The sequence below is a fragment of the Musca domestica genome, unplaced genomic scaffold (assembly GCF_030504385.1).
Source record: "Musca domestica strain aabys unplaced genomic scaffold, Musca_domestica.polishedcontigs.V.1.1 159, whole genome shotgun sequence".
NCBI lineage: Eukaryota > Metazoa > Arthropoda > Insecta > Diptera > Muscidae > Musca > Musca domestica.
Window position 1 is genome coordinate 1,028,658 of NW_026712218.1, and position 27,734 is coordinate 1,056,391.

Below are 27,734 nucleotides of genomic sequence, written 5' to 3' on the forward strand. Positions count from 1 at the left end.
GGCACCTTGTAATATATTTATATAAGACTTAGGTCTTATACGAAATGGACAATATTGACCTCTCTCATAAAGGGTCAAAAACTTGAATAATCATAAAGCATATGTAAACAAAGAGATGAGAGTATACATCTATCGGCAAAAGCGGCTGATACTTTTAATTTGTTTCAATTAAAATAGAAAATTTCAAATTCATTTTCTGAAACTGCAAAAAAGTTTTTCTAATTTTACCACTCGATTTGACATATTTTCTCATTTTAAGTGTTTTTTTTTTTTGTGAGTGAAGGGTATGCCACGGTCGTTTCTACCGAACATACTGTCAATTTCCCATTGTATTTTTCTTTTGCTACGTAACTTTCATTCAGCATTGGGGATTTGGTCACATTTCCTTCGAGTTTGTGTTTTTTTCTTCTTCTCTCCAACTTTATTGCCATATTTTAACTTACATATGAAAGGTTTCTATGTTTTTTTTTTTTTGGTTCGCGCGCAAAATACATTTCCAACACTCACCCACATGAAGTGAAAAAATTATCAAACAATGAACAAAAAACTTTTCCTATTTGTAACGCAGAAATGTGTGTCTCTCTTTGTGTTTGTATATGTATATGAACGCACAAACACATTTACATACAACCATAGAGACATAAAACAAAATTGCTGGCATAAACAAAAGTCTGTAGGAAAACAACCGAACAACAACAACAACAACAAAAATCTGGGAAAAACAACAAACATCTGTCACAAAATAACATTTTAATACAGTATTCGAATGCATGGCCAGGAATATTGTTAAACGTGAGCGTGTGTGTGTGTGTGTGAGCGCGTGTTGTAAGTCTGTATGGCTTGATAATTCTACCTAAATGTATATAATTTAAAAAAAGCAACTTTACATTTCCAGCATAGAAACCAAGGACAGTCTTATGTACACACATGTTGTTGGTGTCTGAATGAGAAACGCACACACACACACACGAATCTTCACACTCACACCCACACATGCCTTGTTATGGAGTGAAAATGTATAAACTTTGAAAAGGAAACCAAAAGTTGTAAACACATAAACAATATTTATGAATAGCTTGTGAAAGTTTCTTTTTAATGCACTACACCGCAGAGAGAGCGGAAGGGGGTGACACTCTAAGGCCTCAACCATTATTGACTGTTCGATGAGCTGAATTTTGTCAGCAAATCCATCAAATCGCGGCAATCACTCATAGGGCAACATTTGTTGTTGGTATATCATTAAACTTGAAATTAATTTTAAGGAGAAATTCAACCTATATTTTTACTACATTAAATCGACCAGTATCATTATGTATGGAGTCAACATCATCTTATGTGGAACCTAGAGCACCATATTTCCATCTACCTTAAAGTAAGCAATATAGCTCAGTTTAAAACAAGATACATCGCATATTTTTTATGCCCTACACCACATCGTGGTAAGAGTATTAAGTCTTTGTGTATTTGTTTGTAACATGGTCTTACATTTTTCTAATTTCGACCGAATTCAGTCTAGAAGCAAGTACATCGACTTCGGAGAAATACCTCTGTCAAATTTTATCAAGATTGGTTCAGATGTGGATATAGCTCCCATATATATCCTCAACCGATTTCGGATTAATTGTGTACTAAATGACCTGAATTTTGGCACATCCGACCGAATGCAGTCTAGAAGCAAGTACATCAGTACATTTAGTGAAAATTGTCTCAGATATAGCTATAGCTCCCATATATATGTTTCATCCGATTTGGTGTTTAAGTCCCTCACATTCGTTATATGCATTCGACAACAATGATATTTGGTACCAAATATTTTATAGAGCTCAGCAAAATTTTGTCGGGTTAATTGTGCACAAAATACCCAATAACTTTCCAAAAGTCCTGAATTTTAGTACATCCGAACGAATTCGGTCTACAAGCAGGTACATCAAATTCCGAGAAAATAGGTTCAGATAAAGCCATAACTTCCATATATATGTTTCATCAGATTTTGTGTTTAAGTCCCCCACATTTGTAATATGCACCCCACTAGATCGATTTTTGGTATCAGCTATCGGATACAGACCAGACATACCTCTGCCACATTTTGTCAAGATTACCTCGGATTTGGATATAGCTCCCATGTATATCTTCAACCGATTTCGGGTTAATTGTGCACCAAATGGCTAATATCAGTCAAAATGACTTGAGTTTTGGCATATCCGTTCGAATTCAGTCTAGAAGCAACCAATTTTAAACTTGGGGAAAATCGGTTTAGATATAGCTATAGCTTCCATATATACAGGGTGAGATGAAAAAAAAAAACCAACTTCAAACTGCTGTCATTTCAAAGCCACTTAAACGACAGCTGTTAAAATTATTACAGTGACTGCTCATTATATTGTTTAAAAGCGTACAAAAGCTATTTTGGGAGAATTTCCAGAAAAAAAAGTTATTCGTGATGGGATTCAAGCGTGGTAGTGGCATTCAAGTGCCTATCGTTAAAGCACTCCAGCATTCAAAAGTGAATAAATCTTTTGTGTCTCGTACCATCGCTCGTTACCGTGATACTGGTAGCTTAACCCGACGTCAAGGAAGTGGACGGAAGGAAACGGCAACATTAGCAGAAATGGTTCGAAAATAAAGAAGCGACTTGATCGAAACCCGCGTCGCAGTTGCCGAAAAATGGCTCGTGAGCTGAACATATCGCAAGTTCCATTCGGCAAATATTGGAAAATGAGCTCCGGATAAAGCCATTGAAATTCCAAAAAGTGTAAGAAATTACACCGCAAGAGAAAGAAAATATACTCAAAAGAGCTAAAGAGTTGCTTCGCTCTTGCCAAAGAGGTCAACTGAAAATGGGCACCTTCGGTTGGCCACCAGAACTCAAGCGCCGGCCATGGTGATGGTATGGGCCGCTATAACAGAGTTTGACTTTGTTGCAGTTTTTTTATCTCGCCCTGTATATCGTATGCCTAATCGAAATAACGGTTTTAGACCCTAGGTCTTTTTGAACCAAATCCATTTCAGGACATATGCAGTCGGTCTAGGGATGTCCGCCTGTCTGTCTATCTGTCCGTCCCTATCTGATGTGGTTCAAACTTGGTGCATCGTAATATTATTATGAATCTTAGATTGAATTCGGAGATGCGATTTTGTCTTTGTGTAACATCGGTCCACACGTCTACGTATAGACAGATATTGAGATTTTATCAGAATTTTTGACGAATTAATTTTTTTTGAAAATTTCTAAATTCGTTCCAAATAATGGAGAGCATTCAAAGTTTGACCCGCCCGAACTTACTGCTTTTTTACTTGTTTTAATATTCGCAATTTCGAATTTCGACGAACACCATGAACAACGACGAGCTTAAAGTGTGATCTTTCCAACAGACGAAAATATGAAAATATTCCTTTTCAAAAGTGATAGACTTTGGTTGTCTAAACCGATGTTGAGGCACGATGAGCCAATTTTTTTACTTAAATACAAAATTAATGTAACTAGGATGGCATTGGAACATTTTCTCTGCCAATGCCCAGCGTTTGTAAATTTCAGATCCCAATTCTTAGGGAACGACTCCATACCAGACCTTAATCAGACCATGGTAAATGGTAAAAGACAGTTAAGAAATTTCATAAAGGCAACTGAATTTCAAATATAACAGACTGTAAACTGCCCGTCTTCTTCAAAAACCCCTTAGTATAGAGTGCACAACAGGCCCATACTGGCTTAAGTGTTTGCCCAATAGGGCATGCGGCGAATTCCTTCGCCCCTCTTTTCAACCTAACCTAACTAGGATGGCAGCTCTGTATGAAATGGAGAAGTAGGCAGCTTGAAATTTTGTGGTTCAGTTAATTGATGCTTCTTATATTCGAATAGTTTATATAGGTCCTCTAGCAGTTATCATAACCCAACGACGTATACTTCCACAAAGAACTCAAAATAATTTTCGCTGTTTCCAAATCACATTTCTCTCAGTGTAATATTCACTCTCAACTTTATGCCATCATATGTGTTCATAAATTTGCATATTATCCTACAAAGTCCTTTGATTCTCTTTTTTTTCATCTCAATAATTTTTATGATAATATGGTATTGCGAAGTAAAGTCGCATTAGCAAATACGACAACTCAGCTCAGGTGTTACAAAAATTTTACAAAATATCTACATAGAAAATTGAGACATATTTTGTGTAGCTTAGGAACGTGCGTATCGCTTCCAACGCCTCCCCAGTCGCTTTGCAATTTCACTAGGAAAATAACAAGGTTTACAAAAGATTCACAGTCAAAGAAATCAAATTTATAGTCATCAGAAATGTCTTCACGTTTTATTTTATTTGCCGGCGTTGCCTTAACAAGTCAAAGGTCATTGATGCGATACGTGAGATATTACGACGATGATGATGATTTTCAAATGTTCACCTCCGGCACACAAATAACCATAACCATGTTCATGTCCTTAAAGGTAATGTCAAGACTCGGTATTTGCTTTTCCTACGGTCTAATGTAATGTTGTTCAAATGCCTGTGGGCCTCTTGCTCTCGCTCGTAGGTGGTTAACCTATTGCCTGTCTCATTTTCTAGGCCGTAAAAGGTCAATAAAATTAAGTGTTTCTATTTGGAACATTTTTATGATGGCAATAATATTGAAATGGCTGAAGGTGTGTTTGTTTGTCTTAATTTCCTGGGTGGATGAATGGTTATGGTTGGGACAAGTTGAAAGACAAGGTATTGTGAAGAGAAAAGAATAAGGTAGAGAGTATGCTACAAAGTACAAACTTGGTGGAAGAAAATATAATGTTACGAAAGTCCACCTCTCTCATACTCTTGGGACTAGAATCTTCAAATTTACAAGGTATTATATAAGGTAGTGTTTTTGGAAATCCGCACTTAAAAATACTAAAAATCGCGATTTTACACTATAATTATACTACTTTTTTGAAAATTCGAGTTTAGATCGCCATTAGGGTGGGATATCAGATAATGTGTAACTTTTGGAAATTCGTACTAAGAAAGGATAAACGAGTAAAAAAGCAGTAAGTTCGGTTTTGAATACCCTCTACCATTTGGAACGAATTTGGTAACAAACAAAATAAAATCCGTTAAAAATTCTATTAAAATCTTAGAAATACCGAATGTAGCCGTTATATTATGGTCTATACGACGACGACGATCTGCATAGGCAACTTTTCTCATAAGCCATTACAATATTCAAATGCGAAACTTGAAAAAAATTCGGTGAATAATGCAGCTAAAATCATACACGAACAAAATACCGTAATGGATATTACAGCTTAATACAGAAAATTGTCAGTGCAGGTCCACGTCTTCATATAGCCCCCATGTAACGGTACCTCACGATATGGAGTGTGGAGGATATATTAAGTTTGTCATTCCGTTTGTAACACCTCAAAATATTCGTTTTAGACCCCACAAAGTATATATAGATTCTTGATCACTGCAAAATTCTTTGTCGATTTAACGATTACCGTCCTTCCATCTGCCTGTCTGTCTGTGGAAATCACTCTTGCTTTCGAACGAATTAGGTTGATAAAATTTTACTCAAATGTGTGTTTGCACTGCAGGACTTTTGGTATTGACCGCTATATAGGTCCATGTTTAGGTATAGCCTCCATATAACTGGAACTCCCTATATTCTGTATTTTGAAGATTTTAGCGACATTTTATACCGGAATTATTTCAAATTTCGTATTTGAAGTTCCTCTTAGCTACTTCGGTCTATGATAGAAAATTGTTGATGCATCTCCAGGTCTTGGTGTAGCACCCAAAAAGCGGTACCTCCCTATATTCCTTATTTTTATGATGTACAACATTCACCGGAATTGTTTCAAATTTCGTATTTGAAGTTGATCCACGTTTTCGTGGAGCCGCTAAAACTGGTACCTCCCTATATTCGATATTTTGATGTTTAGACCCTAGTATTAGTGTGTGTATTATTATGTCTTTGTTCATTTGTTTGTAACATGGAGAAGGAAGCGAGGTTGACCCATAGTTACTTTTGAGGATCTTCATAGAATCACTTTCTGAGTCGATTTATGCAAGTCAGTCCGTCTGTCGATGTATGCTTTCGGGTTAATTGTGCTCCAAATTGAGAACTTCGGTCCAAATAACCTGAAGTGTAACACATCCGCCTGAATTCAATCTAGGAGCGAGTACATCAAATTTGGAGAAAATCAGTTCAAATATAGCTATAGCTCCCATATATATGTTTCATCCGATTTGGGGTTTTATCCCTCAAATGAGTAATATGCATTCCACAACAATGATATTTGGTACTAGGTAACTTATGGAGCTTAGGAATACCTTTGCCAAATTATATCGAGATCGGATCAGATTAGGATATAGCTCACATATATATAATCAACCGATTTCGGGTTAATTGTGTACTCAGCAATGGTAATTGGTACTAGAGGTATGATTCAGATTTGGTTCACAAATTGTGACTACTCTAAAGCCATTATACGCATTCAAATAAGTTTCATAGTTGGTAGATCTACTTCACTTAAATTCACAATACAAACTTTTTTACAGCAACTCCACAAACTATGTACGCATAGTAATAATTCGAGGAGTTAAAAAGAGAATGGCTAGTTGTTAGACAAGTTTTCATTAATATTGATATATTATTCACAATATAATACTAAATTTTCTTTTGGTTTTCGTTTCAGCTAATTGTTGAAATAAACAGTCACGTGGCTTTATTTCGCGATCTTCTAATACACGTGGGCCAAGCGAAAGACTGTCCAGAACTGCGAGAAAAAATACGAAAACTACGAAGAACATGCGTTGAGGCTTTCAAACACACGGAACAGATCCTAATGCCACAAGTAAAAAAGTAAGTACCAATGATAATATTGAAAATATATAATTGCGAAAAGTATACACACATAGTTTGAGTACATAAATTCATCTGTTGTAAGCTTATAAGAGAAGTGACCTTTTTAATGTGAGTGTATTTTATTTAATATTAGGATAGGTTTAAAGATCGGCTATATCTGATTACGTTTAAACTGCTATGATAGGGTACTGTCAGGTATTTGAAGAGTTTTTTACTTATTTCCAACCAAATTGCTTACATTTAAGTATCCCTTGTAATTTCGTTTGCCGCATCTCGAAATATTTATGCTTGATAACCAATATTTCGGGGTGTTACAAACTAAACTCGCATAATGTTGTAGGGGATAAAAATTCCATCTCAAAAGGACTAAAGCTAGCAAAAATATTATAATGTTCGAAATTGAAGATAAGATTATAAGAGTTATGATTATTTAAAATTTAAACCCTTTGTGGGGGAGGTACTAAAAGGAGAGCTAATTTTTGGGCTTTTCAGATCTGACATAGCACTGATACAAATATTATGAGTTGCAAGATTTAATCAAAAACGAATGATCCTTTCTATGAGATAAATTATTTTCCATGAATATTTTGAAGGGGTGGGCCGATAAGTTCCCTTCGAGAGTTATCCTGAAACAAATTTTGTCAAAAGAAACCTAGGGTCTAATGCCGTTGTTCTGATGAGAAACGTTTTGGCGTTATCAAATAACATAACTCTCTCTAGCCATATGACTGAGGCGACAAAAAAAATCAGATTTTAGTATTTTTTTATGCATTTCCAAAAACTCCGCCTTATTGCCCACAATATTTTGTATTTGGTATTACTTAAATTTTCTGTAAATCCTTGAAAGGACTTATTTGATAATTTGCTTACAGGAAAGTCCCATACAAGATGACTGTGTTATTGGCCTTCTGTATGTCCTATACCACCTTTTATATATTTCTATTGATATGGTCAAAACGTGCCCCATCGATATAAGGGGTTTAGGACATTCGGAAGATATTGGGAGTCGATCTAGCGATGTTCGTCTGTCTGGTTGGTTGGTGCGGATGATAACTCTCGAAGGGAGTATCCGATTTGGTTCAAACTTGGTATATCGATGATGGACAATATCGGTCCACCCGCACCCCCCCCCCCCCACAAAAGGTCGAATATATATATATATATATATATATATATATATATATATATATATATATATATATATATATATATATATATATATATATATATATATATATATATATATATATATATATATATATATTATATATATATATATATATATATATATATATATATATAATATATATATATATATATATATATATATATATATATATTATATTATATATATATATATAATATATTCGGTACCTCCGAATGTCTTAAGATTACACACATCGCCAATAATCCAAGGTCTGGCGTGAAGATGGAATATATCGGTCCACTTCTTCTGGTGCTTCCCCATAAGTGTCAAAATTTTCAATATCCTTGAACCTCATAAAATGCGAAATTAATATTCGATCCCAAAATTTGAATAATTATAACTCTTATAAAATGTGATGTAAGAGTCCGATTGTCTTTAAATTACACACATCACAATATTTCTGTTAACCCAAGGTCTGGTGAAGATGGAATACATCGGTTCACTCCTTCCTCCTCCACAAAAGAGTTCACCTTTTCAATATCCATAAAGCTCATACAACGCAAAGTAAACATCCGACTTTTAACATTCAAACTTGGCACATCAAAATATTCTATAAACACAAGATCTGTTATAAAGAGAGTGTAGATATCGGGTCATTCCTTCTGGTACATCCAAACGAGTATAAAATCCGGTTCTATTATATTTCACTGATCCCACTATTCCTACTAACACTAGATCGGCTGTGAAGATGGGATATATCAGTCCAATTTCCTGGTACCTCCCTCACAAAGAGTAAAAATTTTGAATGTCCATTCAGACTTGGTACATCTCAATATTTCCATCAACACAAGATCTGTTATAAATTTGGTAGAAATCGAACCACTCTTCTGGTACCCTCCCCCACATAGGTTTCAAGATTCAAGAGAAAAACAAAACGATTAATGAAAGCGCAATAAGCATCCACCTTTCTTCAAATTTCACACATACAAACATTTTTGCTAAGATTAGCGTTAAAGATGATATATACCTGCGAACACCTTGTGGTACCTCACACACAAAGGGTCACAATTTTTAACACTCTTATTTTCCATAACTTGCGAAACAAATTGAAGATTCTTTACAACTTGTCATATCGAAATATTTCTCTTAACCAGAAATCTGAGATAAATATGGAATTTATTATTTCGCATACAATTATTTAAAAATGTCAGATTGTCTTGTAATTTTGCCCTAACCAATATTTTTATCTGTAATTAATGAAGTATGAAATGGAATACTTCAGTCGACTATATCTGGAACATCACGCCCATCTTAAGTTTTTTTTAAAAATTATCACGTATCTCATATAAAAAGTGACGGTAGTTACCAATGTAGTTCAAACCGCACACGACACCATATTTATATCATATTTATTTAGGTCCGATGCGAAAAGGGCAATATTGGGCCATTCCTTCGGAACCTACTCCATGAAGGGTCAACGATTTGAATAATGATAACAGAAGTCAAAGTATATTTAAATAATCGAATATTGGCTGAGGATATACTACCGACCGACTGATACTTTTTAACTTGTTGATATAAATTTCAGGAAAATCGGAATCCAATCTAATCTTAGTACTAAAATCCAAAGCTCAGAGAGATCAGTTACTTACTCATGTATGGTAATATATCTTAGTATATATAAATTGCTCTCTAGATCTGTAAATATCTTAATTAAATTTTCATCATTCTTGAAAACATCTTTATTACTATTCTGAAAAAAGAAATTAATAATATTACATTTTATTGCTGCTGCTGTTTTATTTTTCTTGTTTATATTGAAATAAAAACACTTCAAAACTAACCACATTTTCTTGTTGCCCGTCTATCTTTTTAAATGTTTTTCATTGCTGCTGCAATTGCCACCGCTATGCTATTGTTGCTGCTGTTATTGCAATCCATCTGCTGTGGCTGTCATCATTGTTGTATGTCTGTTGCCGCTGCCGCTGTTATTTTATGTTCCCTCTTGCAGTGCCACTGCCGATGGCGTTCTGACCGACAATCCACATCTTGTGCTGTTATTTTATATGGCTCAACTGTTCTTACGCGAATTAGTGAAGAGCTATCGTCTGATACAAGTGGTGCCAATGGATATGTCAGGATATTATGGTAAGTTCACATCTGCAATTTATCCATTATTCTTAATTGTTCTCTACATTCCTCATGGAAAGAAGCATTTGTTTCGATTGTGTTGCTCACGCATTTCCCTCTTGCACACTGTGTCCATTATTAATACAGGGGAAAAAACAAATATTTCCACAACTTGTGGAAATTGAGAGAAATGCTATTTCTATTGAGAACTGCAAATATTTACATTTTGTTGTAGACAAATGTATTTTTAGAGTTGTTGGATTAATATGCCAGAGTAGAAGAAATATTTTATTTATAACTAGAGTTTTATTTATTGATTTGGCATTCTAGTTAGGAAGATCAGACTATTCATAATGGAACAGTAGAACGCAAAAATAGATACAGAAAAATCTTAGCAGTTTAGGAAAGTAAAACTAAAAATAGATGACAAAGATATTAGCGTTTCTAAAATATAAATCGAAAGTAACTTGAATACGGGGCAAAGTGCCCTGTCTTAAACATTTTTTCGAAATTTTCGGATAAAGTTTACATGGAATCCTAGCAGCAGCCATATTCTCAGTTGAGCGACTCACACCTTGGGCCAAAGGTCTTATTTTCAATCCCTACACAACACTGGGGTTCAGGTTTATATGTCTTTGTGAATTTGTTTGTAACCGATTGTCCACGTGTTCCTGTGAACAAGTACAAGACGCATTAATTGTCTAATTGAGATGAGTTCATTTGTTTGGTAAAACATTGGTGATAATCGGCTCAGATTTGGATATAGCTCCCACATATAACTTCAACCCAAATAGGACGCATTTAAAATTCAACTGAAATTCTTGTCTGCATGCATGTATCTAATTAGGTGAAAATCGGTTCATATGTTGCTATAGCTCACATATACATGTTTTATGCGATTTTATATATGAGATCTATTATATAAAAGAGTAGTGAAATAAATGACTGACTAGCGCCTAGACGAAACTCCTGGAGCTAGAATCTTGAAATTTTGTGAGAGTGAGGGTCACTCTTAATCTGAAGAGGTCAGATAAGGCTGGGTTTTTGGAAATTCGTACTAGAAGGGTACGAAAAGTATTAAAAGGTACACACACACAGGTATAACACCCATTGTATTTGAAGAAGCAGTAGAGCTAGAGGAGTGAGGATCACTGATGGAGTGTATGATAAATGTACGAAAAGAACTAAGATGTACTACATTGGGTACCAGTTTGGAGTTGGAATCAAGGTTGGGGAGTAGAGTCGATGTAGGGAGGTAGTTTTGGGTGTGTGTACTCATGTATACGAAAAGTACAAAACATTACTAAATTTTGTACAATTTGAATTTGGAGGAACGGATAGAGCTGGAATCCTGATATTTGAAATTAACATTACTAGCGGAGTGTAAGATTGTGATATGGAAATTTGTACTTATGTGCACGAAAAGTACTAAATTTGATACAATTTCGATTTGGGTGAACCGATAGAGCCGGAATTCTAAAATTTAGAAGTAAGATTACTATTGCATTCTGGGATTGAGGAATGTAGGTACTTTTGGAAATTCCTACTGATGTGTACCTGAAAATTGGCAAATAAGATTACCGTCGGAGTATAGATTGGGATATGTAGGTAATTTTGGAAATTTTCTATTTATATGTAATAAAATGTACTAAATTTGGTACAATTTGTATTTAGGCGAAACAACAGGTTTGGAATCCTAAATTTTGGCATTGGGATTACTGTGGGTGTGTACGATTGGGGTATGTAGGAAGCGTTGAAAATTCGTACTTATGTGCAATACAGGGTGAGATGAAAAAACTGAAACCAACTTCAGACTGCTGTCATTTCTAAGCAACTATTCCGACAGCTGTTAAAATTATTCCAGTGACAGCACATTATGTTGTTTACAGGCGTACAAAAGAATTTTGGTGAGAATTTTCCAGAAAAAAAAAAAAAATATTCGTGATAGAATTCAAGAGTAATAGTGTGATTTCTTTATATTTGGCTGGAAACCCACAAGTGGCTATCGCTAGAACACTCCAGCATTTAAATGTGAATAAATCTTTTGTGTCTCGTACCATCGCCCGTTACCGTGATAATGGTAGCGTAGCCCAACGTCAAAGAAGTGGACGGAAGAAAACAGCAACATCAACAGAAATGGTTCGAAAAGTAAAGAAGTGACTTGATCGAAACCCGCGTCGCAGTGGCCGAAAAATGGCTTGTGAGCTGAACATATCGCAATATTCCTTTCGACAAATATTGAAAAATGAGCTCGGAATAAAGCCATTGAAATTCCAAAAAGTCCAAGAACTTACACCCCAACAGAAAAAAAAAATAGACTCAAAAGAGGTAAAGAGTTGCTTTACTTGGCCGAAAGTGGTGAATTGCTGAATTTGGTTTCCTTCGATGAGAAAACATTCGTTGCCCAGCAGTTTGTAAAAAAACAAAATTATCGTGTTTACTTGCCAAAGAGATCAGCTGAAAATATGCACCTTGGGTTGGCCACCAGAACTCAAGCGTCGGCTATGGTGATGGTGTGGGCCGCCATAACTGCCGATGGTCGCTCTCTGCTCGTATTAATCGACCGTGGCATCAGAATAAATACCGAATATTATCCCGAAAATATTCTGGAGGGTGTATTAAAGCCTTGGGCACGCAAACATTCTGGCCGCAGACCTGGGATATTCCAACAGGACTCAGCACCATCGCACTCAGCACACGCCGCCCAAGAATGGTTACAAAATAAGGTTCCTCGCTTCACTTCCATAGCACAATGGCCACCAAAATTTCCGGATACCAATCAGTTGGACTATTGTATCTGGAGTACTTTGGAAAGCAAGGTAGGCATTAAAAAATACCAAAGTGTCGATAACCTCAAGCAAGCACTTCGCCGGAAATGGGTCAAAATACGGCATAGCAACATTCAGGCAGCGTATGACGGTTTCATTGGCCGTTTGAAGGCCATAATTCGTGCCAAAGGTGACTGATTCGAACAAATCTTATTCTTATTCTTATTCTTTGATGCTATTTCCGATATTTTTTGCTTTCAATTAATAAAATTACAAAAAAAAAAAAAATTAAAAATTATGGTGTTTGGCTTTGTTGCATTTTTTTATCTCACCCTGTATGCACTAAGATTGGAACCAAGATTGGAATATAAGTTTGATATATGATTTGTATGTGAAGGTGGTTTTGGAAATGTGTATTAAGTGTGCAATCTGTACTAAATGTTACTAATGTTGGAACAGTTCGGATTAGGCTGAACGACTGCAGCTGAAACTGTTGGTGGTAGGGTTGTCAAAAAATGTGGTTTTGCGCGAAAACTACTAAATAGTACCATAATTAGTACAATTTTGTATGGGGTGATAGATAGTCCAGATAGCCCTTGGAATCTGAAATGTTATATCAGTGTCGCTGTTCGTGTGTAGGCTGGAAATATGGAAGTGGTTTCGAAAATGTGCACCAAATTGTACAAAAAGTATTAAATGGTACTATATTTAATATTGGCTGCAGAGATAGAGATAAAATTAAGAAATTTGGTATTAAGATTGCTGATGGTAGCTGTGTTTGAGATTTGGTGGGATATAACTGAAATTTGTTAGAGATGTCACTGTTGTATGTGGTTAAGATATGAGAGTGGTTTTTGAAATGTGCGGTACAATTATTCGAAAGGTGACAAAAGGAACTAAATTTGGTGGTGGGTGAAGGACTAGACTTGAAATCTTAAAGTCTGATATAGATGTCATTTTTGGTGTTGTGTCGGGGTTCTGACAATGTGTTATATAATAGTTCGAAAAGTACTAAGTGGTACTAAATTGATATTGGGTGGGATAGAGCTGAAATGCCAAAGTTTCATATCGAGGTCTCTGTTTGTATCTGGTGTTGAAACCCGGATGGTGGTTTTGATAATGTGTACCATAATTGTACAAATAGTACTACACTGTGCGTGTGTTTATTATGGAGAAATGTAAATTGTTTTGGGTATTCGTACTAAATGTTATTAAATTTTGTATTGGGTGATGGGATATTGCTGATATTCTGAAATTTGATATATATGTCACAGTTAGTTTCTAGGGTTTACACATGGAGACGTTGAAATAGTTTTATACAGAAAAATTGGCTTGAGTAGTTAGTGCAAGTTAAAAAGTATCAGTCAGATATGCCGACAGAAGTATAACCTCATCCAATGTTCGTTTGCGTTAATATGTTTTGACTTGTGTTACGATTATTCAAACTTTTGACCATTTGTGGGGAGGGTCCAAAGGACTGGGCCAATGCAGTCTACGAAATGGACTGCATTACCTAAATCTGATATTAAAATTTTCTCCCTTCACTTTATATGAGATATGTGATAATTTCTGGACAATTTTGAAATGTGCGTTAGAAAACAAATATAGTGGACTAAAGTAATCCGCTCCTTCTAATACTGATAAAAATATTAGGATTAGCAAAATTTAAAGAATCTCTAATATTTATTTTGGAATAGATGTTAATCAAAATTTCTAACTTTCGTGGGGACGTTCCAGTAGGAGTGGACCGAAGACTTACATGACATAATATCTCCTGTTGAGAGAAATATTTGTAAATATATTTGGGGTGTGAAATTTAAAGAGAATCGAATGTTTATCCCGATTTTTGGAGCAATTGGTTATCCAAAAAGTTAACCTATTTGTGGGGGAGTGACCAGAAGGAGTGATCTTGCGTTAATAGAAATATTGAGATGTGTCGAGTTTGAAAGAAATAAAGATGTTCATTTCGCGTTTTATGAGCTTCATGGTTATTAAAAAAATTGACCCGTTGTTCCGTAGGTAATAGAAAACGTGGTCGACCTAAGTTTGACCATAAAATAATTGTGTACCAAGTTTTGATCAATTTTCACACTCCTTTTGGGAGTTATAGTGCGTCCCAGCCAACCATATAGAGGGAAGTACACCCCTATATCGACTTTAAATATCCTGAAACGGATTTCGTCCAAAGTAACCTAGGGTCTAAAACCATTACTTCGATGAGACACGTTTTGGCGGTATAAAATGATATATACCCTCTGTAGCCAAATGGTTGAGAATATAAAAAGGCCTAACACGAACTGTTGAAACAAATCTAAAATTTTAAGATGGACTTTTCGCTAACGAATTAGCGGGCACTTCCTAAGTTTCTAAAATAAACCTTTCGTTGTTTCTTTTCTTGATGTTTGGCATAAATTGCTAACTGTAGTCACCATATAAAAGGGATTGGAGGGATGATGCTCCAAATAAGGGGCTTTAAGGGTCCTAACACCTTTTTAAACTGAACGGGCTACGATTCAGTATTTTACGGAATTTAACATGTAGCAAAGACAACTGATTTGACCATAATACAAATTTCCACATTGTAAAATAATAGTAGCATTTATAATAATATTAATACCCTGGCCTACAGTATAAACAATGGTTGCAAAAATTCTTTAACTTTGATGAACATTCATTAGGAAAATCCCAAAAAGCAACTTTCCTCTACATTGCTACTCCTTTGCCTATCCTTTCAACCAACCGCATATTGCAAAATTTACGAATGCATTGAAACAATTATGACCTGTAGCAATAATTTAAAACGTAAAATCTTCGTCAACATTGCAATTCCAGAAGAAAAACAAAGGAAACCCCGAACAAAGAACACAAATCCCAAGGAACAAAAAAAATATTGGGGAACATACGACGACGAAAATGAAAACGTTTGCATTGTGTGAACAATTTTGTAAAACGTATTTTGATGTTAGAGGATGTTGGATGTTAAGAGGATAATGGTCGTGATATGACAGAGTATCTGTGTGATATATGGCAGAAGGGGGTACTACTTGAGGGGTTAGGAAACACGTACATATGTATTTACACCACATGTGTATGTGTGTTATAAATGACAAATGTTGAGCAGTATGTACGTGGCCACACTGCTGCGGATATTACAAAAGTTTCGAAAATATTTTCATTTGTTTCATATTTTTGCTTTAGTTTCATTAGTTTTTATTAAAACTTGAAAAAAATTCGACAAAAATGCGATTGTTATGAAAGATGAGATTATTTTTTGGATTTATGTGATTATTTTCACTTTTTAATATCAAAACAAAAAAAAAAAAAAAAAAAAAAAAAAAAAAAAAAAAAAAAACATTAACTTCGGCTGGGCTAGAACCCATTATAGACAACAAATACCAATTTTTAAAAAAAATCCTTGGAAAAATGTTTCAAGAATCATCAAATTATCAAATATCTGGAGGTACTATTATATGGGGGCTATACCAAAACATGGACGTATACATATAATTTTTCGCCCCAGAAGCTAGAACCCATTATGACCTATAAATACCAATTTTTAGACAAATCCCTGAAAAAATGTGGCAAAAATCATCAAAGTTCCGAATATTGGGGACGTACCGTTATATAGCGGCTATGCAAAATCGTGAACCTGCACATAAAATGTTTTGCCACCAGAGCCATTAACCGTGAAAAAAAATATGGCAAAAACCATCAAAATACCGAGAGGTTATACCAAAACGTAGATCTATATATACAATGTTCCACCACACGAGCTAGAACCATTTATAACCTTCAAATACCAAATTTTAGACAAATCCGTGAAAAAATGTGGCAAGATACCGAATATCGGGAGGTACCATTATATGGGGCTATTCCAAAACGTTGATCGTTATATCTCATTTTCAATACCAACCATCACAATAAAAATTGTTCTACGTCAAATAATGTGGGCTGTATCGTGATATGAACATACAGACAGACGGACATAGTTAAATCGTTATGGGTCTACGACGAATACTTAGCGATGTTACAAACGAATTGACAAAGTTAATATACCCTCCTTTTCAAGGTGGAGGGTTTAAAACAAGTTAAATAGTATATGCCGGTTTTGCCGACAGATGTATGAGTTATGATTATTCAAACTGTTGACCATATATGGGGAAGGTTCCGAAGCAATTAGCCAAAATTGTTTAATTCAAATCTGACCTAATATAAATATTACAACGTGCCAGATTTGGACTATATCGTCTACTTCATATACTTTATATGAGATATGTGCACATTTTTGGAAACTGCGGAAATATGCTTAAGCTACCACACATACCGTACCGAAATATTCCACTTCATTTAATACAGATAAAACCAGTAAGGAAAAGTCAAAAGTCGGGCGGGACCGACTATATGATACCCTAAACCACTGTGCTTTTTTAGTAGAGCCTCCGATAACAAAAGAATTTATTTGAAGTAGATCATACCACCTATCAACAGTTGGCTTTAGAGCAGTTATAATTTGGTTTCATAGGGAAATAATATATGGAAGTCATACGCAATTCTGAACCGATTTCCAGTAAATTTGACGGATACATTTTAATCTTTTGTACCAAATAAGATTGCTATAGAGTACATTATATCACATCGAGAAGGATTGTATTAAAAAAAAATATATACCGTAGCCGAGTTCCACAAAATGGAAACCGTACGTCCAGAAATTCACAACATTTGGGCTGATATTAGCCATTATTTGCACAGTAAACCTTAAATCGTGTTTAAGATATATATGGGAGCTGTATCCAAATCTTAGCCGATCTCGATTAAATTTAGCAAACGTATTTCCGAGCTCTACCAAATATCATTGTACCAAATATTATTGTTGTCGGTTGCATATTACGAATGTGAGGGACTTAAACACCAAATCGGGAGCTATATCTGAACCGTTTTTCTCCAAATTTGACACACAATTAACCCGAAATCTGTTGAAGATATATATAGGAGCTATATCCAAATGTGAACCGATTTTGGAAAAATTTGGCAGAGGTATTTCTGGGCTGTATCTGATACCAAACATTATTCTTGGGGGTGCATATTAGGAATATGAGGGACTTAAACACCAAATCGGATAAAGCATATATATGGGAGCTATAGCTATATCTCAACCGATTTTCACCAAATTGTACTTGCTTCGAGACTGAATTCGGCCGGATGTGACAAAATCAGATTAGTTGGACTTATTTTGGCCATTTGGTGCACAATTAATCCGAAATTGTTTGAAGATATATGGGAACTATATGTAAATCTGAACCGATTATCACCAATTTTATTGGGGTTCGTCCTAGGGCTAAACAAATATCGTTTGGAGAATTTTATTGCAACCGGATTATAAATGCGACCTGCATTTTGTTCACAAGAATACATGGACAGATGGACTGATCGTTTTGGTTATTCAAAACTTTCACCCTGTGGGGGAGGTACCAGAAGAAATGGTTCGATCTCCACCATCTTTATTACAGATCTTGTGTTGATGGAAATATTGATATGTGCCAAGTCTGAATGAAATCGAATGTATTCACGGGTATTCTAAATTTTGACACATTTTGTGGGGGAGATATTAGAAGGGTCTAACAACGTTATATCGATGCGACACGTATCAAATCATATGTACCCTCTCTAGGCATTTGACTGAGGGAATGAAAAAATGCATAACTAGTAAATTCTTGCAGGTTCTGGAAAGGAGGATACTAAAGTAATTTTACTCGGACCCCAAATTAAGATTTCCCCATTATTTAGGAAGGTTTTTATAAGTTTTTTTTTTCATTACAAATAGTGCATTTTTTTCTCAGAATCTGTCTTTTTAATAAAATCATAATCACCATTAATTCACATCAACATTATTTTTTTCAGAAAATCGCGCGGGTCCCTCGAACCTCGGCAATGTCATTAGCCAAATATTACTGTGCAAACAAATAACACCGGATTTCAATCAAGAAGAGCTGTGTAGCATTACAAAGGATTCACAGGATATCGCATTGTTACTATCGGAAATGCAAGAGTTCATGCCAAAACATGAAACATATCTGGGTATGTATGTAGAACAGCATTAATACATTTATCCGTTCGTTTGTTTGTTTGTTTGTTTGTATGTTCATTCATTCAATGGCACGTCAAGAAAAAGGCTTTTGTGGTTTTATCCTTTTCATTCCGGTTTTCATGTAAAATGATGATGAGTTTTTTTCTTCCTTTCGGTTTTCTTGTTTGTGATAACACAAACATTACTTTGCTTTTAATGGTTTTTTGTTACTCCTGAAGCGTTTCAATTTGAGAAATTAGATTAAAACATTATTCTTTTTGAAATCTAAACATTGGAGAAGAGAGTTGAGTTGAGGCTACTGGATGCAAAAATGTACTGACATTTTGGGCCATAGTTACATATAAAATTGTGATATTCTAGAGATGCAAGAAAAAGCACTTCAATTAAAAAATGATTCTGAATAACATTATGTGACCTAAGAAATGTGTAATAAAGGTGATAACGTAAAGCCAGAGAATCATAATACCAAAGGTGCTGACACAATTCCGGCTTAACTTTAACTAGTGATTAAGACCCCAATAATTTATACAAGCCTATGCACTATTTGGACTACGACATTGACAATTGATTAATACATTTATATTATTTCTAAATATACAGAGTGAGATAAAAAAAAACAAAGTCAAACGCCATAATTTTTACATTTTTCTATACCCTCAGTCATTTGGCTACAGAGGGTATATACAATTTGATACGGTCAAAACGTGCCTAGTCGAAATAACGGGTTTAGACCCTAGGTATCTTTGACCAAATCCGTTTTCATTTGGAGTCGATCTAGCGATGTCCGTCCGTCTGTCTGGCTGGCTGGTGCGCACGATCATTCTCGAAGGGAGTATCCGATTTGGTCCAAACTTGGTACATCGTAATATTTTTGTCAAACTTAGATCGAGTTCGAAGATAGGCAATATCTGTCAACTCCTCCGGTTACCTCCCCCACAAAGGGCCAAAATGTTGAATAATTACAACTCTCATAAAAAGTGATGTAAGAGTCCGATTGTCTTCAAAATTCACATATCCCAATATTTATATTAACCCAAGGTCTGGTGTTAAGATGGACAATATCGGTCCACTCCTTCTTGTACCTCCCCTGGTCGAAATTTTAAAAATATATTTTTTGCACAGACAAAGAAAAGATAATTCGATTTTGCTCGAACTTTGCAAATCCTAATATTTGCGTCAGTTCTAGGACAGATGAACTAACAATTTTGCTAACACAAGTACCAAAGTACCTGAAGTTTGACACATTCTACCAAATTCAGTCTAGAAGCAAGTACATCAAATTTGGTGAAAATCGGTTCGGATAGAGCTATAGCTCCCATATAAATGTTCCCTCTAACTTGATGTTTCAATCCCTCACTTTCGTAATATGCTCTATTTAGCATTTTGGTATTTTGTACCAAATAAATTATGGATCTCAGAAACCCCTCTGTCAAATTTTATCTAGATCGGACCAGATTTGGATATATCTCTCATATATTTGTATATGTGGCCGAAAAATGGCTAGTGAGCTGAACATATCGCAATATTTCCTTCGGTAAATATTGAAAAATAAGCTCGGGGTAAAGCTATTGAAATTTCAAAAAGTGCAAGAACTTACACCGGAAAATTGTGAACTGCCGAATTTGGTTTTCTCTGATGAGAAAACATTCGTTGTCCAACAGTTTGTAAACAAACAAATAATAATAATCGAGCCAAAGGTGACCAATTCGAACAAATCTAAACTTATTCTAAAATTTGATGATATTTCCGAATTTTTTCATTCAATAAAATTTAAAAAAAAAAATTGAAAATTATGCCGTTTGACTTTGTTGAAGTTTTTTTTATCTCTCTCTGCACAGCAATGGTACAAGAACTCACATATATTACAAAAATACTTCATTCGACTTTAGTGGAAATATAGGCCCGTATTTCCCAAAGTATTAATGGGGTCGAATTGAATATAATTATTTTCTGGACCTACTACCTCCTAATATATCGACAAAATCAAGTGATTGATTTATCTGAAGATACGTTACTAAAACATTCTTGTAATCGTAAACTATGAATGAAATTCTGGCTCTCGATTTTTGGGAAGTATCCTTACCCAGTAAAGTTTGGGGATCACTGGTAAAGGGTATTATTCTTCGTCCGGCTTTTTTACTTTCCTTATTCGATTTTCATACATTCTATATATTTGGAGACAGAATTTTTGAGATTTTTTACAGCTTGCAATGGGTACCCATCCCCTTTGCCAGAAAATTGTCAACACAAGACCACGTTTTCGTTAAACCGCTATATATTGATGGTACCCTTTAGTCGGATAAATTTTGCCATATATTCAATGGAATTACTGGCATGTGGAGATTTGGAACACATGTGTCTTAGCCTTAGGTAGTTAGGTTCGTATCGCACCAAGTATCTCAGACTTGTTTCATAGAAATTTTTTTAAATTTCGTATTTGAAGTTTGTATCGGTACCAAACCCCAACTTTTGAGTCAGACAATGAAAATTAGTCCTCATCATTACTTTATTCCTTTTATTATTTTTTCTTGTACACAAATATTGTAACTTTAATAAAACGATATCACATAAATAAACTTGTAATTGAATCTGCTCCCCTTATAATACCTACATTTGTTCTAATACTTTATGATTATTACCACTATTTTACTTGTAACCTTTGGTAATTCTACTTAAATACATTTCTGTTTCTTTTTTGGGATATCTCTTACAGAACGCCACACTGCACTGGATACCAATGGTCCTTGGGCAAATAAAGGACGCCACAATTACATCTGCAAAAATATGAGTTTACTTTGTTGTGTCTCTCGACCAAATTATCTCTGAAAGTAAATTGTAAGCCATCATCAGTACCAGTAGCATCACCACAATCAGCCACAATGACCATCCTCATTATCATCATCATCATCATCATCATTTCACCCAAAAAAAAACAAAAAACCAAACAAAAAAAAAGGAATCAAGTCAACAAGAAATGCATAGTAAGGACAAAAAAGGTTAACTGAAAAATTCAAAAAACAAAATAGAACAAAGAAACAACTTATTTAAGAGGCAACACTCGTTTCTCTATGTACATATGTACGTACGTACATAAATATTTATTTGGTTTTCTTTTACAATTGTTACACATTACCACCCTGAAAGTAATCAAAATAAAAATATATATACACATATATATTTTTTTCAAAGTAATTTAAGAACAAACAACCGAACAAAAATGCACCAATTAGAATTTTAGAAGAAAGAAAAATGAAACCCAGAAATAAAAAAGAAAAGAACAAAAAATCGGAAACATAAGATGGAAACATGAAATCTTGAAATGTTAACAAACACATCAATTATTATAGAGACTTAAGTATAGAATTTAGTCAAGAATAAACACATAATACATACATAGTTATTTACATATATACATACATACATATTTATTTATGTATACATTGTAACACCATCTTATATAAATATACACTTAATTAGAATATTTGAAAGGTAGGAAATAAATCTGAGGTCAAATTTGTTATTATAACATAAGTAATTTTTTTATTTATTAAATGAAAAAAGAATGACAACAAATAAAAACGGAAATTTGAGAACTTATAATATAAAATATCTGGAAGCAAATTAAGAGACTCCGGATCGGTATTCGAAGTATATGTGGAAATTTAATTATACCCTACAACACTATGTGTTGGGGGTATTATAAGTTTGAATGGGCCAAAAACTATGTAACACCTCGAAATATGGGAAACCCACATAGGAAAGTATATATGGATCTTCCTATCTCGCCGAGCTAAGTCGATCTAGCAATTAATGTCCGTCTGTCCATGTTAATTTGTAATCACTCTACAGGTCGCATTATAGCCCTATCTTCACGAAATTGAAAATGAAGGTGGGGCTAGGGCCAGAATAGAAGCATATTGCTTTTCGAGATGATCGCATAACATTTAGGGGCTGAAATGGACCAAAAACTGAAAAATGTCATGATTTGGCAGTTGCTCTACAGGTCGCAATTAAAGACCAATCGACACAGAAATTAGCATGTGGCTAGAGTTTAGAGCTGGGCAGAAGCCTTCCGGATAATAGTTAGTGGGTGAAATAGACCATAACATTTGTGTTATATAAAAGTCAGTTTTTCCATTAAACGGAAAATATTTTTTATCCCGTCGAAATCACAAATAGACGAACAGGTCAATCGGATATATATAGTGAAAAATATACAATGTATATATACAAAGGAAGGGGATGTTATTTAAAATGCTTATATCTCAAGAATGGCTGGACCGATTTTGACAAATTTTGTCAATTCAGAATGCCCTTTTGGCATAAAAGTATAAAACCTAACAAAAAGATGTCAATACGGATGTAAATATAGATTTTGTAGTATTTTGTGAAATTTTTTATTTTTTCATATATTTTATCGCATGCGATTTTTTCAATTTGACTTGTAATATTGAATATTTTTTAACCTTACAGCACAGGTTGGGGTTATTATATACAGATTGCAATTATCGTCCGATTCTCAGGATAATTTTCACAAGGGTAGGGTTAGGCTCAGACCTAGACCTATATTTTTCAAAGATGTCCGCAATATATTTCGGGGTTGAAATGGACTAACAACTAAACATATTCCTGATTTTGCAGCCGATATAAATGTACCAAATAGAAACCAAAGGACAGGAAATCTCGCATGAAGTTAGAGTTTAGGACAGAGTTTCAAAAGCGAAATCTTCCAAAATGGATTTGGTCATAAGGGGGCTTCTAACATATTCTAGTTTTGTAGGGTATCACATGGTCGGCCCCGCCCGACTTTTGAGCTTTCCTTACTGGTTTTCATTTTGAATTTATTTATTTTTATTTTGAAAAATTTGTAAAACTTAATATTTAAAAAAAGCTATAGTTGAGAGGGCAACCACCAACATTTAGAATTGAATGCAATATAAGTATGATTTTTGAAGTACTCTTTTTTTGGGCATGCACTGCTTTAAGGATTGACATCTTCGAGCAATACAGTAATGTAATTTTGGGAAATTAATATCTCTTCTAGGTTTAAAAAATAGGAAAAATGCTTGTATGTTTGTTTGTAATTTGTGAGCTGGAAAACCGCTGATCAGGTTTTCCTGAAAATTTTTAAAATTTTACATGCACATACCTATTGATAGATTACAGATACAGTCTCCAAATTTGGAATACATAACGGAATTTGGAACAAAAATAAATTTCCCAAATAATATTGAAATTGGTTCAAATTTGGATATAGCTCCCATATACACATTCGGCTGATTTCATGTATTTGATGCATCAAATACGCCATGTAATTTAAAACAAACATACATTTTCCAAACTATTTTGAAATCGGTGCAGATTTGGATATACTTCCCATATATATATTTTTGACCGATTTCGTTTATTTGATGCATCAAACACAATACGTATGTCTCATTCCAATGGAATTTGGCATGAGTAATTATATTTGGTACAAAAATAAGTTTGTCAAATTATATTCAAATCTTTTCAGAATTGGACATAGCTCCCATATATATATTTTCGGCCGAGTTTACATATTTCATTCACCAAACACAATATGTACCTCCAATTTCAATGAAACATGGAAGGTGTGACGGATTTTGATTTTACTAAGAAGCGTTGACCCACAACGCCTTTGCAATGGTATTAGCTAATAGTAAAAATCTACTCAACAATTTAATTCAGGATACGAGTATTAATTGGAAGCATGTTGCTACCACGAATTCTTTAATTGCAACAGAAATGCCACTCAACTTCAAAAGATTGCAGAGTCCTGAATGCTTGGCATTTGCTATGAAATTAATAAGTCCGAACGACAAACCCTTCGTTTATGCTAACTAAATTTGGCATGTTCCACCTTTTCTCATGGTCAGCATGTTCACGCATTGGTAGACTGAACTATTTTGTTTACGCATAAAAATATTACAATAATTACCTTTTTAACCAACAAATATTCGTGTATAAAATTTTGAATGCATATAAAATCAAAAGGGATAACAAAGCGCACCGTGTTCAGCTAGTCTTCTTCTTCTATATCTATAAAAGAGGGAAATGTTTGTACGTTAGTTTGTTTGTAATTTATGGACTCGAAAACCGCTGAACAGTTTTTCCTGAAAATTTCTAAGTATATTAATCATCGCCTGAAAGTAACATAGGCTATATATTTTTGAAATTGCACTTTGAACTGGAGATATAGCATCAGAATCGGAGGTACCTCACAAAAATTTAGATTTTTACTCCAATTTCATGTATTTGATGCACCAAACACGATACGTATATCCGATATCCGTGACTAAATTTGGTACAAAAATAAATTTGTCAAATTAAATTGAAATCGGTTTAGATTTGGATATAGCCCCCATATATATTTTTCGGCCGATCTCATGTATGTCATGTACAAAACACCAGATGTATGTCCTATTCCAATGAAATTCAGAATGTGTGGCGAAATTTGGATACAATAATAAATTTTACAAATTCATTAGAAATCGGGTTAAATTTGGATATAGCTTCCATATATATTCTCTGCCGATTTCACACCAAACACCGTGTGTACCTCCAATTTCAATGAAATATGAAAGGTGTGACGGAATTTGGTGGAAATGTAAATTTTGTCAAATTATATTGAAACCATTTCAGATTGGGACATGATTTTTTTAAGAAGCATTGACCCACAACGCCTTTGCAATGGTATAAGTAAACAAGTAAAAAAAAAACTGTAAGTTCGGTCGGCCCGAACTTTGAATGCCCTTCACCGACTGGAACAAATTTGGTAATTTTCAGAAAAATATCCGTTAAAAATTGTATTAAAATCTTAAAAATACCGAATGTAGCCGTATATTAGGGTCTATACGACGACTTGAACCTGCAAAATCAAAATCATGAGATACTACTATATGGTGGCTAAACCAAAACGTGGACCAGCACAGACAATTTTCTGTCAGAGCCTGTAATATCCATTTCGAACTTCAAATGCCAAATTTGAAACAATTCGGCGAATAATGTCGTTGAAATCATTAAAATACCGAATATTGGGAAGTACCGTTATATGGGAGCTGTACCAAAACGTGAACCTACATGGTCCATTTTCAATACCAAAAGTTCTGCAGACATAAAATACATTTGAGTAAAATTTTATCAACCTAATTTATTTCGTTCGGAAGCTAGATTGATTTCCACAGACTGCCAGAGAGATAGACGGAAGGTCATCACTAAATCGAGATAGAATTTTATGCTGATCAAGAATACATGTACTTTGTGGGGTCTAAAATGTATATTTCGAGTTGTTACAAACGGAATGACAAACTTAATATACCCTCCATACTATGGTGGAGGGTATAAACACTACACAACAATTTAATTGAGGATACGATTATTAAGGGGAAGCATGCTGCTACCTCGAATTCTTTAATTACAGCAGAAATGTCACATAACTTCAAAAGATTGCAGTTTCCTACACGCTTGGCATTAGCTATGAAATTAATGAATCCGAAGGACAAACCCTTATGCTGACTACATTTGGCATGTTGCTGCTTTTCTCATGGTCAGCTGCGTCTGGCGTGTTCACGCGTTGGTAGATCGAGCTATTTTGTTTACGCATAAAAGTATTACGTTGTTGCAAAATGGTCAGGCTTAATCCCTTTATTGTTGTTTTTATAAAAACAACGTTTGTTTATTAGTTACGTTTTTTAAATTTTTGAATGTCTTATTTTTTTAACCAATAAAAATTCATATATAAAATTTTGAATCCATATAAAATCAAAAGGGGTAGCGAAGCGCACCGGGTCTAGCTAGTTGTCTATATAGGTCCCTCATATAACTGTACTCCCGATATTCGGTATTTTGATTATTTAGCGACATTATTTACCGGATATTTTTTTTTAAATTTCGTATTAAAAGTTCATAGCGGGTAGTACAGACAATGACATCATAGCCCCCAGATAACGATACCTCCCGATATTCGGTACTTTTGTGATTTTAGGAGCAAAATTCACCGGAATTGTTTCAAATTACGTATGTGAAACTCGTTATGGGTACTACAGCCTATGACAAAAAAATTGTATTTGCAGGACCACGCCTTCGTATAGCCGCCATTTAGCGGTTTTCTTTGGGCGGTATTTTTCGAATTTTTTGGAAAATTTTCAAGTTCCTTGAATATGGTGGAGGGTATTAATGAATGAATTTCCAAAAATAGCGCCTTATCTAATGTTTCTTATCAAGTGTGTAACGCTTCCGAATTTTGAAAATACCAGTTTTGAAAATTATATTTTTTATCTAAAAACACAAATTTTTAGTACTGTTTAATATGAATTTCCCCAATTCCAACACCCCAAATTTCATGATTCAAGTCCTGGTCGTTTATCTTTGTCTTTGATGTAGCAATCAGTCACTCACCTCTTACAATTATGAATATATAGATTGCAAACCAAGAATTTAATTTTCATTACTTCAAACCTCAGCCCTGAATTCCCTAATTTGTGTTATTATTATGATTACCTTGGGACAAAAACTTTTTTATGAACATTCTTTTCTTTTTTTAACAAACAAAGTTGTATGTGAATATACCCACATATTTACATTGTGTCTGCTTGTGAGCTACATATGTATATTGTAAAATTAATTTCACAACATTTTAAATTAGGAACATGAGTTAATAATTAAAATTAAAAAAAAATGGTTATAAAACAATTTCTTGTCATACTTTTTACATACGTAAAATATGATACAGAAATGTGTATACAGT

The 27,734-nt window shown here is 34.4% G+C and overlaps 1 protein-coding gene across 1 annotated transcript; it reads left to right on the top strand.

Annotated features, from left to right (window-relative positions):
* Positions 1–4,294: 4,294 nt before the first annotated feature.
* LOC131801353 (uncharacterized) lies at positions 4,295–22,469 on the top strand. The gene is made up of 5 exons (XM_059119905.1): positions 4,295–4,444; positions 6,668–6,834; positions 9,996–10,132; positions 18,781–18,957; positions 21,681–22,469. The coding sequence occupies exons 1-5, from the start codon at positions 4,295–4,297 to the stop codon at positions 21,791–21,793; spliced, it is 744 nt and encodes a 247-aa protein (XP_058975888.1). The 3' UTR covers positions 21,794–22,469.
* Positions 22,470–27,734: the final 5,265 nt, after the last annotated feature.

Coding starts and splice junctions, on each gene's coding strand:
- LOC131801353 (XM_059119905.1), top strand. CDS start 4,295: ATGTCTTCACGTTTTATTTTATTTGCCGGCGTTGCCTTAACAAGTCAA. Junction 6,835..9,995: donor CTAATGCCACAAGTAAAAAA/GTAAGTACCAAT, acceptor TCCCTCTTGCAG/TGCCACTGCCGATGGCGTTC. Junction 10,133..18,780: donor GGATATGTCAGGATATTATG/GTAAGTTCACAT, acceptor TATTTTTTTCAG/AAAATCGCGCGGGTCCCTCG.